This window comes from Podarcis erhardii (assembly GCF_964252035.2).
Source record: "Podarcis erhardii genome assembly, chromosome: 3".
Classification (NCBI taxonomy): domain Eukaryota; kingdom Metazoa; phylum Chordata; class Lepidosauria; order Squamata; family Lacertidae; genus Podarcis; species Podarcis erhardii.
The window spans coordinates 57,843,494-57,857,648 of record NC_138507.1 but is presented as its reverse complement, the minus strand read 5'-3'; the positions used below and the strand labels follow the sequence as shown (position 1 = coordinate 57,857,648).

The 14,155-nt window shown below is 43.0% G+C and overlaps 1 protein-coding gene across 1 annotated transcript; it reads right to left on the bottom strand.

Annotated features, from left to right (window-relative positions):
- Positions 1 to 6,254: 6,254 nt before the first annotated feature.
- On the bottom strand, positions 6,255 to 11,766 carry CENPW (centromere protein W). The gene is made up of 3 exons (XM_081856274.1): positions 11,567 to 11,766; positions 10,303 to 10,416; positions 6,255 to 6,891 (listed from the first exon to the last, which is right to left on the bottom strand). The coding sequence occupies exons 1-3, from the start codon at positions 11,654 to 11,656 to the stop codon at positions 6,865 to 6,867; spliced, it is 231 nt and encodes a 76-aa protein (XP_081712400.1). The 5' UTR covers positions 11,657 to 11,766; the 3' UTR covers positions 6,255 to 6,864.
- Positions 11,767 to 14,155: the final 2,389 nt, after the last annotated feature.

The window sequence follows — 14,155 nt, the reverse complement described above, 5'->3', positions numbered from 1 at the left end:
TGTTTTGGCTATTATTATCTTTTAGTTATTTTTGGTAGTTACTACCCTTTGGGGGAGACTCTTGAAATATTTATTTTGTCATAGTTTGTAAATTATGTAGAATAATTTTGACATAAGGTGAACTCTTAACTATGCTGCGGTTAACGTAGGGCCTGCAGCTCTATTCCACAGTATTTTTACTCTGAAGATGCTCCAAAGTTCTGATTGCCTTGAATATGGAATAAAGATTTGCCATTATCTGCTTTGAGACGAGGAAGACTGGTAAATGTCTGAACTTTGGAACTGCCTTTGTGATGTTTGGATAGCACTTACACATTGTGTGATGAATTATCATGTGGTGCTCTTAAGCAAACAATAGAAAACCCCCAAAATACATTGAAAGTGCCTTTAAGAATAGAGTATTGGCATATGAATAAACTAATCCTATCATAGCAATCAGTTTGTGGTCTGGGTATGCAAATGCCAAGTATATCTGCCAAGCTATAGAAAACCTGCAGTTAAAAGACTCATTTATAGTCTACTGCAGACTTCCCCCCACCCCACCAACCCACCACAAATTCACCATCTATTATTTGATCACGGTGAAAAGATTAGAAGTATTGCAGATCAAATATAACCTATACTTATACTGCAACATTTTTAATCCGAAGACAAAATCAGTACTTTATTTGTGAAAGAGACACTTCTGTTTTCCACCTCGTTTCACAAAGTGAGATCTACCGATTTTTTCAGTCTATAAGATGCCCCCATGTATAAGACGCCCCCTAATTTTTGACATTAATTTTTAGGGGGGAAACCTAGTTTTATACACGGAAAAATACGGTATTTCCATTGCCAGTACAAATTCCCAAAGGGAATTAAATGAAGGTGTGAAGTCTGCTAAAGATCTTGAATAAAGATGGCAAGAGCCATCTTTTGGCTTTGCGTATCAACCAGGCACAAGCACCTGAAGCAAGGAGAACCTCAACAGACCCAATCACCACAAGAACTGTAGTGGGGAACTGGAACTAACTACTCAGGCAAACAAGTTACATTTTCAAGCACCTCCCAGATTCAGTCCAAATCAAGAGCAGTTCCTTCAACCACCTGTTATGACTGATTTCTGCAGAGATGGGGTACGATTTTCAGCCCAAGAGTTGCATTCCTTTCTGGGTAACTTTCTAAGGGCTACGTACCAGTGGTGAGCAGTACCAGAGGTAAAAGTAGGCAATGATGAATATTTTACCTTTGTGCAGAAGACTAGTTGTGTCATGGACTGGATGGGCACTGGTGGGAGGCACCAGCAGGGGAACCCGCAAGCGAAGAAAGTTCAGAGCCCAGGGATTGGTGGTGGGATGGAGATGATGTCAGAAGCTGAAGAGGTAGCAGGGTTTATTAAGCTGGGAAGGGCGATGGCAGAGGGCCTTCCAGACTCAAGAGGCAGAAGTGGAGGCTGGGGAGGAGGCCAAGAGGCAGAGATGAATCAGGCAGGTGAAGTAGCAAGGGTGTTTCCTCCCCTCCTGCTGTGACAAGCTCCCCTACAGTCTGGTTTCCCAGAACCAGGAGAGGTATGAAGCGGGAGGAGCAAAGGCAGCCACCCCATTGTAATCTCAGATTGCTTGGGAAAGACCTGGGAGATGAGAAGGCTTAGGCAGCTGTGGGAAGGTGGGGACCTTCAGTCTCCACAACTGTCTCACAGGGACAAGACCTACTGAAGCAGAGTTGCTGTACTCATTAGGCCTGGCATTCCTGAGCAAATCCTGCCAAAATATTCAAGCAGGGTACAAAGCAGGGCCTATGGGTCTGTGGAGAAGGGCTGCAGCTGGTGAGTGAGTGAGGCTGAGGAAAATCCCATGGGCAAGATGGGACTGTCAGAACGGCTGCATTTGGCCTCTAGGCCTATCTCTGGGGGATTGAAGCTGCATGATTCTCAGTGTAAACCTAATCTGTGACATAAACGTAGAATTAAGATGCAAAATCAGAAGTATGGCTCAGCAAAAGACTCTGGCCTCTTGATTTATATGGCTGCTTCCTAATATGAGAAATTATATTGCTTGAGTTGTAGATGTTAAGAATAAAAGACTAAAAAGGCCTCTTAATTTCAATGTTGAGAGTGATTATTATTCTGGTGTATCATAACAGAAGTCACTATAAAGTACAGACTTTTCATTCTCATCCAACATTATTAATAGCTAATTAAAATAGAGAAGGAAACAAAGGGGCCCCTACCCAAAGGCATACTGTCTTCAAAATAAAAAAAGAAGGGAGGAGAATGGGAGGGATACATTTGGGGTAATTTTATTATCTTAAAAACTAGGTTTGATTTTCAAACTTTTAATTTCTTTTGGAACTAATAAATGAACTACAATTTAAGGAAAATAACTTATCGAAAGCACTCAGAGAAGGGTTTGCTAATAAAAGGGGCACTTAAAAAAATCCAAGCTATGATGCATTGCTTTATGTCCTGTGTAGACTGCAGGGTTCCAATAGCTCACTCTTCTCTGGTGTTCATTAGCTATTGACCTTTCAAGCTGGTGAGGTAATTCCCTTAACACTATAAACCATAGGATATCCTCCCCTCTGTTTCATGTTTTGACATTGCAAAAGGTCATAAAAGTGTTCTGAGCAGTTCTAGTCACTGCTTAAAACACAGATAAGAAAAAATAACCTCTTGCCTTGGCTTTCCAGGTCCAGTATTTGAAGTCCATACAACACCCTTATCTGTCTTGCCAAAAGCAAAATAACAAATGTATCCCAAGATTAGAATTTTGTTCAAAGCAATTGACACTGACTACTAACATGTCAAGAAAGGTCAAATATCCAACACAACAGCAGCAATATGCTTCCTGACTTACTGGATCATGCAAAATAGTCTCCTATAAAATTGTGCCTCAAATACAATATTCAAGAGGATTTTAGTAAAGTGTTAGTCTACATATGCTGATCACAATCTCAATTGCTGCAATATTCTTGAGCTCCCAGGAAATTAAAGATTTCTTGTTATTAGATATACTTTTGCTTTCATTAAAAGCTAACAGAAATGGGAGTTTTAAGGGGAGACATATATGTCACATTAGTCCCATGACACAATCCTTAAGAGCTGGGGCTCTAACAAAAAGCCAGCATGGCGATGTGGGGGCTTTAACTCTGGCTGCTGCTGTGGGCCCAGCTCCGATCAGGTTCTGGGCAACTGTTACCTGTGTTTTTGCAAAAAGAGGTCCGGGGGGGGGGTGACCTCTTTATTTTGCAATTCAGATCAGGCCCACAGTGGGTGGGGTAAAGGATTGAAGCCTGGTAACAGCATGCAAGAGTTCTAACCTGGTCTGTGGGCCTAGTACTGGCTATTTGTAATCAAACACTAACACACACACTGCAGTTAAAGGCAGAGCTATGCGACCAACATCACATGTAATTTGGCAGCACGTGTGCCACTTGATCTCCCATTTCTGTAAGAAAATAGTGGGAAGAATTTGGAAATTCCTTTTGTAACGGTTAACAGCTCTTCCAAAAGAACAGATACTTAGGAATTTGGGTAACCATAGACAGACCATTGTTGTGGCATGCTAGTTTATACTTTTATATACTGTCCTGACCAACTGGCAGAAAAGTTACATACCAGCTTCCTGCTAATTTATTCAACCACTTTATCTGGAACCCATGTTTGTAAATGTGACCCTTTCTATGAGGAGCTGAAGTTCTAGAAATCGTAACACTAGTAAAATCCTCATGTAGGGCCATTTTTAAGAGCAGTTCCTTTTAGAAATAGTGTCAGTGATTCTTACCACCTAGTGACCATACTTAACACTGCATGCTGAACGTGGAAAAGCGTCTGTGTTTTGACAGCATCCACGGCATCATTGTGCAGTCAAGTATCACTTAGATAGTTCTCATTATATAGACCCTTCCTACTGTACTGCTTTTGCAATACTAAAACTGAAAAGACCCACAGGTTGGACTCCTCCAACATGGTCAAGGTTTTCTCACATTAACCTCAAGACACAACAAAGAGCCAAGCATCTCTCACACTGCCAAAGTAATGTTAAAGGGGCCTAATTTGCCTGAGGAATGACCAACAAAATGTGAGGGTTATTTTGGCACAGGAAGCACTCAGCAGAGGATCTTTTTGACATGAACATTTGTTAAAAAACACCCTTTGGAAACCAATATAAAAAGTCATTTGTACGTAAACCAAAGTGTTACATACATACCACCAAGATACCAAGACACATGGAATGTGCACATGGTGCAAATCTAGCAAATGAAGATATAGGATATCTTCAGAAACTGAGATATAAAAGATGCAGAGTAAAGGCAGCTCAGATCAATGAAGAAGACAGGCACAATTCACATGAGAGCTCCATGCAAGCAACTAAGTTTTTTTCTAAAAAGATATAAGGCAGTACTTCTTGATGCAGCATGGTGAAACTATGGAATTCGCTCGAAGATATGCATAGCTGTAAACTTTCCCCTTTTTTTAAGGGAAATTCCCTTATTCTGAATGGGATTCCTCGCAAGAAAAGGGAAAAGTTGACAGCTATGGATATGTTGAGGGCTATGCACTTGGCTTTAAAACAGGTTTTGACAAGTTCATGGAGGACAACTACTACTGCATAATACTTCCCAAAACAGAGGCAGCATAATGCTGAATAACAGTCTCTGGGAAACAACACTGAGAGAGGGCTATTGCCTTTATGTCCTGATCATGAGCTTCCCAAAGGTATTTAGCTGGCCACTGAGAGACGCTGGACTAGATAGGCCTTTGGTTGGATTAAGCAGGGCTCTTTTTAATGTTATGTTAAGAATTTTACTCCAGCAGCTCTCCAATAATGTATTTGCCTGGATTTGGCTTTCCCAAGGGATATTTATTACATCCCAATGGCTGAGTAGCTATTTAAAACATTTGCCTTCTACCTTCATTGCAAAATTACTACACATAAAAGTGTGTAGCAATAGCACATTTCCTCTAGAACACCAAGAATTTACAGGGCCAGGCAACGTAACAATTTAGCAAGTTTCTCCCCTCCAATATTGAGGGGGAGGTTAATTTTCATTCAACGTTACATGCGATGTTATAGATGCAATACTAAAATTATTCTCAAACAGATACAGAAACCAGTGCCTTATTAAACACATCAGCATTAATTAAAATATACATTCAGATTTTATGTCAACCATAACCTCTGAAGTGTTAATCACCCATTGTTGATTAATTACTCTGGATGACACTTGTTAGTGTAGAAAATGAAATGTCTTCAGGATGCTGTCAAAACACAGAACATTTAGCTTCTCTCTACTCAGAGTTCATTAACAAGATACATGAAAGCTTGAAAGTAGTTTCCTTCTTTTACGTGAACAACTTTAAAATGAAACCCTTAATTGCCCCACATCTGTCAGCAATAAAAACTTGGGACGCATCATGACTGCCAGTAGCATAATGCAAAATGCTAATTCTAGAAAAAGAACATATTTAATAAAATAGAAGCCTGCACATGAAGAAAAATAAATGGGACACTTAACTCTATCCCCATCTTATGGTTACAAAAGGAACATTCACTGAGGCAAGAAATTTCCAAAAGATGCAATGTCTATGTCACAGTTTATTTCACTCAAACAGAAACACTAAGCACTAATACACAAAAAGAATAATTTTAAAACTCTGCTTTCACTAAGGCAATGCAAAAAAAAAAAAATGGTTTCGTATATTCCCTATTCAATTAAAAGAGACTTAACCATGTACTTAATCATATTTCTAAGTAGCATACATGAAACAACCCACAAGTTTTGCAAGTGAATGGCTTTCATTTTGCAAAACACTGGTAATAAGTGGGAGTTTTAAATGTTTGCAATTTTTCTATCCCTTTGAAGGATTTATACTTAGTAGTTTAGACTTGCATTCCAAATATGAATGACGAGACCGAAAGTAGAAGCCTGTGGTTGGTATTCTTGGGTACAGTTAGATGTGGAAAGGAAAGATACAGGCATAGGGACCAAGGCTTCCAGTTACACTTTTTCTATCTTTCCTGTAAAAAAAAGAGAGATGACAGACTTGCTACTTCTTCCAAAAATGAGTGAGGGGAACACTTCAGGGTTTTCCATTCCTTTAGCCATCTCCAACACCAGAAGCCATTTCAGTAAAGGAAGAGAAAGAATATATCAGTGTCTGTCCTTTCCTAGGAACTGCTGCTGCAACCGGCCCCAACAGGATTTACCATGTCTAAAACACCTCTCCTTTTACTCTGTGATACAGTGAAAAGCATGTGAAATGAACAAGTGAGGGGAGTTGTGCAGAGCTTTATTGCTATAAATCGTTCTGAAACATTTGTTTTCATATTCTGTTTACAAACTGTTTTGTAAATGTTTTGCTTCCCAGTTTAAATCCTCTACATCAAACATTTGCTTAACTGTACTATTTTATTTGCGATGTTACTTAAAATAATCTCAAAAACCAAAAAGGTTTATAAACAAGTGAAAAGATGCATATTTACAGCAACCCTGTTGATAAATATTCATTCAGAAAAAGAGAAATATTTTGTTTTCTAGAAGTAACTTTATATAGAGAATTAAAAGTGGCTTCTAACATTTGCCATAGTCTCATAGAAGGCATCTTGCTAATCATTATAAACAAGTGAACACATTACAAGGTTAAAACTTGCATTTGTCTATTGTATTAATTATACACATCAGTTTTATTACATTGCCCTAATTAAAAAGTAAGTAGTGAGCTCCTGCAAATAACAATGGCATCGGCTTTGGCTATCTATCTACTGAAAAATATGAAAAATATGAATATGAAAAATAGTACAAAATGCAGATATTTTAACCTCAGAACATGTACGACAGTAATTGCGCAGAATCAATCAGGGGATGAAAGAATACTTCTTGACTTTAGCCTCGGCTCTTCTTTAAAACAATCTGAGGGGAAAACAAAATACAGTACCTTCAGATATATAAAGCTGTTATTTCAAATAAAGATAGACCAATACTTAACATGAGATGCATTAGATCAAAGGGCTTTTAAAAAAATAGGAATATCACATTTTTCTAAACTACTACAAAGTCAACTTAACTGATTTGCATCAATAAACTAAATGGTTGATAGGGCTTCCCTGTGATGCCACCCTGTCTAAAACTCCCTTTTGGGGAAGAGCACTTAATGAGTCTCCTTGTGAGTTTTCATCTGCCTTCAGCAAAGTTGATCCCCTCTCCGCTGCCTGCAAATCTTCCCTGCCCTGAAACAAAAAAGGAGGGGTGGATACACAACTAGAAAAATTAAATGATCTTACTACAGCTGCTGTAAGCCAGAGTTTTGTCTGTCAGAATCAGAGGCAGTCCGTGTTCTCTGCTTTGTTCCTTTTCTTAACATGGTGCATATTTCAGATAGGACGGCTATAACTTTGCATATGGATACATAGATACGGGTTTTTTCAATACTTTTTCACAGTATTATTCAATAACTTGGGAGCAATTCAATCAAACTTATATGCTGCACAACTGCCCAATAGATTCTGAAAACTTCAACTATATAAAACAAGCTCTCTGAAAAAGACACAAACAGCAATAATAATATATATAAGCCTCCCAAGACATGGTCAGGCTAACCCTTCTCCGATGACAAGAGCAAAGTGACTTATTCAGAAGGTCAGTGGACAGAGCTTTTGCTCTCCTGCTCAGGCGGTCACTGGAAATCTTTCAGAAGGTAAAATAGCATTGTGTCACACCCTTTCAGGAGGTTTTTCTTCAAATACAAATAGCAGCTTCAGAGATCATGCAAGTAGCAGCTTTTTGTCAGGAACTCCTCCCACAGTCCTGAGGCTGTAGACATTTTTACCTTTCCGGAGGTGTGCAGCTGGTAGTCGTCACTAGAAGCTATCTACTACTAACAATTTAAAAATTAGCCTGGAGAGTGAAACTTAGAAGTCTGAAGCAGAGAAAGCCTTCAATCGGTGCTGCTAGCTGCCTCATGCCTATGTCCTAGCAAAGTAATTGCTAGGACATAGCAATTCCTTCTAATGCTCCAGGCACTGCCACTGCAAAGGACGGAGCCTGGCTGCTGCCTACTCTTGCTTCTTTAGCATCTCCTTCCTTTCCAGCCTAGCCATATCCCATTAGCAGTATTCTTATCTCCAATTTATCAGAGATAGGGTTGTCACATAACCTTCACTCAGCACCAACTTGTGCTGTGCAATAGAGAAAGCTACATCATGACAACATCCAAGGTAGCTTGACAATGGAGCACCACTATAGCTGGTTATCAGGTTGGTCTGTGTACATTCCAACTTAGGCATGCAGAGTCCTTTCCTCCAACTAGTGAGTAATTACAACCAGCCAACCACAGATCTAAAAGACTGCGGGCAAGGGTTTCCAAACCAGAAGGTATTTCAAGGCTGTCTGGGTAGAAATTAAACAAAAAGTCTTGGGAATGGAGAGAAAAACTGTTGAAAAAAACAGTATACCAATAAAGATCCCCTCTTTTACTAGTATGCTCAATCCCTCTTAGCAGACTCCTAGAAAATCTGTCTGGCTCTTAAGTTCCGTTTTAAAAAAAATGCCCCCCCCCTTCACTGTATAATAAAGCACTTTGTACTTTTATGTACAACTTTGAGAAAAGAATGATATGTGTTAATTTAAGAAATAGTCATGTGTAATGACAGCCTCAGCTCCTCTAGTGAAACTCATAACTATCTTCCTTCTCTAATAATAAAAGTTTATGGTGTAAATATTTGAAGTTATGAGTAATAATAATAATAATAATAATGTGTATGCTCCTTCTGGGGTACTTTGTCCACCTTTGGTCTCCACACTGCACTCAGCTCTCACCTGTGATTCCTAGCAGCTGTCAGCATGCGACAGCAGCCACACCCCAGGAACAGCTTCATATGGACGGCTGAACCATATAAGGGTAGCCAATAGGTCTCAAACCCTCAGTAAGTGAGGGAATTCCTCTGCATACGAAGACAGACTCTGGTAGACTGAGCAGACAAGACTACAGTCATACCTCGGGTTAAAGACGCTTCAGGTTGAGCGTTTTCAGGTTGCGTTCCGTGGCGACCCAGAAGTAACGGAACGGGTTACTTCTAGGTTTCGCCGCTCGCGCAGACGCTCAAAATGGAATCACGCGCATGCACAGAAGCGGTGAATCGCGACCCACGCACGCGCAGACGCAGGTTGCGTTTTGCTCAGGATGCGAACGGGGCTTCAGAATGGATCCCGTTCGCATCCAGAGGTACCACTGTACTCATGGGTCCAATGGTCAAGAAGGCAGTTTCTGCACATGTTGTAGAAGGAAGTGAGGGACAGATGGGGCTTGTCAACCTGGGAAGGTAGCCCATCTATAAGAAGGGAAACTCTGAACCTAGACCTCCACTGCCTTGTGGAATATCTTAAGGAGAAGAAAAGGCTAAGGAGTAAACCCTACACAAATCCAGAGTGGAGTCCCTAAGACAGTTGGATGACACCTTGTAAGCCTCCTTCTGGCAGCTCATGCAGCCAAGCTGGTACCAAACATATTGCTCTGCTTTCCATTTGATTACATCAGCGCCCCAGAGAAGTCACTTTGGTGCTGCTAACATAGCAATTTGACTTCACTCCTGGAGGCACACTCCATTGTCTCTCAAGATAATATGGTAGTTTTTTCTGAGTTTGTACTTGAAGGGAATTGTGGAACCAAATGTGGTTGGTTGTAATATCCGAGTTGTCACAATGTCTCTTGTTTAAGTACCCTGGTAATGAGCACTGATTTTATTCTATCAATTTTATTATGATTTGTCATGCAATATTATATAACAACCTGTTCAGAACCCTAACTATGAGGCTTCAGAAGTAAGTTGTATTGAATTCAGCAGGGCTTCCTACCAGAAAAGTGGGGTTAGGATTGCAGCCATAAAGATATATTTTTTTAATCCATGTTGCTGTTTTATGGTTATTGTCCTATTGCTGCCTTTAATGCTGTTTTTTGTGTGGGGCTTTTTTGGTGTTCTATGGTTGTTCTATTTTTTATTAAATTTGGGAATTTATATTTATATGATGGGATCTGCCCGATTAGAGTCTCGCTCTAGAAGGCAGCCTAAAAATATTTGATAGATATCCAAATATGATTTGGTACCACATTTTTTAAACACATAGGAAACATCATTATATAAGCTTGATCCCCCACCAAGCCATTTAATAAACACAGTACAACAAATGCTATATTGGTAACATAAAGTGTAATCTAATGTACAGACCTTAACATTCCCCTTGATATTTAGTATTAATGTGTGAGGTGTTTACAGTGTTTAAATACTTAGATTCAATAAAGAATTTCAGCTGTTAAACTGCAATTACCTTTGCTGAAGAGCGAACATGTCGAGATTTAATTGTTTTGCTCTTTTCCGCAATAGCAGTGGTCCTGGTTTCAACAGCTAGTCGATGGAGAAACAGTAAGACATTCAAATGTACCTTTAAAAGAAGAGTGCAGCGTTATTTCCAAAGAAATGCTTAAAAGCCACTACCTGTTGATTAATGAAGCACTCCAGACAAACTAAAAAGGTAAAGGTAAAGGTACCCCTGCCCATACGGGCCAGTCTTGCCAGACTCTAGGGTTGTGCGCTCATCTCACTCTATAGGCCGGGAGCCAGCGCTGTCCACAGACACTTCCGGGTCACGTGGCCAGCGTGACAAGCTGCATCTGGCGAGCCAGCGCAGCACATGGAACGCCGTTTACCTTCCCGCTGGTAAGCGGTCCCTATTTATCTACTTGCACCCGGGGGTGCTTTCGAACTGCTAGGTTGGCAGGCGCTGGGACCTAACGACGGGAGCGCACCCCGCCGCGGGGATTCGAACCGCCGACCATGCGATCGGCAAGTCCTAGGCGCTGAGGTTTTACCCACAGCGCCAGACAAACTAATGTCCCTTAAATCTTACACTAAGGATGCAAATATATTACTTGACTTTTGTGCTGTCAACATCCACATATCTCCTCATAGCACACTCACACTGAAAACGTGATGGCTATTTCACACAACTTTTGAGAAACTGGTGTCGGCTGGTTGCTGCGAACAGGGGAGTGGAGGAAACAATGAAGAAGGTAGATAATACTACTACTGTACACATCATGGGCGTGAACAGCTTGGGTGGCACCCTAAACACCCCCTCCTGCGCCACGGGGGGTTGGACTAGATGACCCTTGGCGTCCCTTCCAACTATTACAATTTGATGTCTCTGTACCTCCCATGGCACAGCACTAGCGAAAGCGCCATCACATACGGCGACGGGTGGGGGCACCCGGCACGAAACCCGCAACACTAGCTGCGGATAACCGGAGTCCCCTGGACACACCCGCTTCCTTTCACGGGGCGCCGGGATCTGCCAAGGCCTGTCCCTGATCCTGGAGAGAGACCGGCGAGGCACTAAGGTCCCTTCAGGTATAAGCAAGCTAGTGGGCGGCGTGGGGGTGGGGAAGGAGGGCAAACGGTTTGGGCAAGCGCCTGTGGAGGCTTTCCCGGGAGTATCCGCCCGACCTCCGTTGGAGACAGGCCACTGGGCTTCTTCCGGCCTCCCCTTCCCCTATACACACACCGCCTTCGCTCCCTGCGCCCCCCCCCCTCACCAGCAGGTCGGTGTTGGCGCGCATGCGCAAGTGCGGCTTGTGCTTGCTCAGCAGCTTCTTCACGGTGCTCCGCGGAACGGTGTTCTTCATCCCGGCGGCGGCGGCTCCCTCTCCTTCCTCTCAAGCAGAGCGGCCTTCCTGCTCCAGCCGCGCCTGCGCCCGAGGAGTTTCGAATCTGCCGCCGCGCGCAGGGTGACGTCACGGCCGCCGCCGGGCCAATCCGCCTGCACGGCCCCGCCTCCCTTCTTCTCGCTCCCCTCACGAGAGGAAGCGCCTCCCTCGCGCACGGCGGATGCAGCCTGAGCAGAGTCCGCTCTCGCTTAGAGGGTCGTCGTCCCGAAACCACGCCCCTTGCCCCCCCCCCCACCCAGCGCAGCGCTGTTAGAAGCGCTTCCTCCCAGTTGTAAAGGCTTGGTGACTTGGCCTGCCCTTTGGAGACGGCATATATTTGTCTGTGGATAGATATATGCCGTAATAGACTTAAGGGAACCCCTCGCACGAGGCACTTTTTCTCCTCTTGCTTGTGGACTTGACTCGCCTACCTCACAGGGCGGTTGTTGGGGGGATTATATGAGCGCATGGTGCGCGGGGGGAAGAACTGCGCCTTGGAGAAAAAGCTGATATATAAATGCAGACAAAGTGCTCTTGATCAGTGCCAGATTTCCGTATAAGCTAAACAAGCTATAGCTTAGGGCCCCACACTCTTGCGGGGGGGGGGGGGCAAAAAAATTAAAGAAAAAAACCTGGATGTACATTTCCTAAATATAAGATAAAAAACAAATAAAATGGCTTTAGATACCTGTTAGGTCCATAAATGACCATATAGCATATATTCAACACAAAAACAGCGACAATTTGTTGTTGACAAAGGATAGCTGGACATATAAAGGGCCCCATTACCTTCAGTAGCTTGGGGCCTTATCAAATCTAAATCTGGCCCTGCTGTTGATACAGCTGTCTTGTCATCAGGATTACACTTGCTGCTTTACAACTCTTAATATGGGTGCTTCCGCTGGGCAGGAATCCTGTAACTTGTGGGTGGTAAGTCTGCACACCTTCCAGATGTTGGTGGACGCAGCCAGTGGTCGAGTCTGATCAGAGTTGGGAGTCCAGTACCAGAGAGAACTGCCTCATTATACAGAGCCGGATTATTACTCCGCCCAGCACAATACTATCTTCACTGACTGACAGCAGCTGTCTCAGGTTTTAGGCAGGGTCCTCTCCCAAACCTACATCGAAGAACAGAACCTGAGACCTTTGGCATGTGAATTGTGCTCTTCCACATCCACAGCATGTCTTTCCCGGTCTTAAGGTGGTGCAATGGGTCACAGCATCTGGCTGTTAACCAAAAGGCTGGTGGTTTGAGCCTACCTAGGGACTGCTGTGGGCAGGATTCCTGCATTGCAGGGACTAGACAACTCGGGGACCCTTTCCAACTCTACAGTTCTGTTACTCTATCTGTAAGGCCACAGGTTCTCCATCACTCCTATACATACTTACCTGCAAGTAACTTACTTTTGATAGGCATGCATAGGGTTTTATTGACCAATATGCAACAAACACAAGTTTAATTTTTTAAAAAAGTATTTTTAAGCCACTTTTTAGAGCTGCACCCTCACAAGGTGACAAACAATATTATAATGTGCTTTTTCGAAGGCAGCAAAAACATGTACAGTGGTACTTCGGGTTAAGAACTTAATTCGTTCTGGAGGTCTGTTCTTAACCTGAAACTGTTCTTAACCTGAAGCATCACTTTAGCTAATGGGGCCTCCTGCTGCTGCTGCGCCGCCGGAGCATGATTTCTGTTCCCATCCTGAAGCAAAGTTCTTAACCCGAGGTACTATTTCTGGGATAGGGGAGTCTGTAAACTGAAGTGTATGTAACCTGAAGCGTATGTAACCCGAGGTACCACTGTATTGATAGGTTTTCATTAGTACAATCCTATACATATCTGCTCAGAAATCACACTGTAAGATTGCAGCCTAAAATCAAAGGATATGGCTTCTGGAATAAATACTGAAACAAGTAAATATGTCTTGCATGTAATTAAACGAAAAGTGCCACCAGAACCACATAATAATCCATGGCTTAAGCAAATGGTTTTCAACCAGTGTGCCGTAGCACCCTGGGGTGCCTTGAATGATGGTCAGGTGTGTTGCGGGCTACACTGGTCTCTGTCCCTCTTTTCTTCCCTCCCTCCTCTGATGCCTTCTCGTGACTCCACCTCCCAAAGGCTTGCCCAGCTCTTTGTTGCAGCAGCCCTGGCTACAAGCTCCCCAGGCGAATGGTGCCTCTGGAGCTGGCCAGGGGGTGCTGGTTTGCCAGGAACTGAGGTGGCCTTGAAGTAAGCAAACAAGCAAGCAAGCAAGCAAGCAGGAAAGGGAGCCCAGCCCTTGCTGTTGGAAATGGACAGACAAGTCCCAGGCCTCTGTGGGCTGTGTGAAGAGCACCTCTCTGAGGCAGGAGGAACAGCGGCTGCCTGCAGGACTCCCAAGGCGAGGGGAGAGGAGGCTGAGGGAACACTCCACAAGGGAGGCTGTTCAAAAAGGGGTGAGGGGCTGCCATCTCTCCAGGCAAGGGGTGACATAA

Bases quoted from the DNA above. Each gene is read 5' to 3' on its own strand.
- CENPW (XM_081856274.1), bottom strand. From the start codon at position 11,656: ATGAAGAACACCGTTCCGCGGAGCACCGTGAAGAAGCTGCTGAGCAAG. The intron at 10,417-11,566 runs GTGAGGGGGGGG...CTTCTTTTAAAG, and splicing joins GCGCCAACACCGACCTGCTG to GTACATTTGAATGTCTTACT. The intron at 6,892-10,302 runs GTAATTGCAGTT...TTTTCCCCTCAG, and splicing joins ATGTTCGCTCTTCAGCAAAG to ATTGTTTTAAAGAAGAGCCG.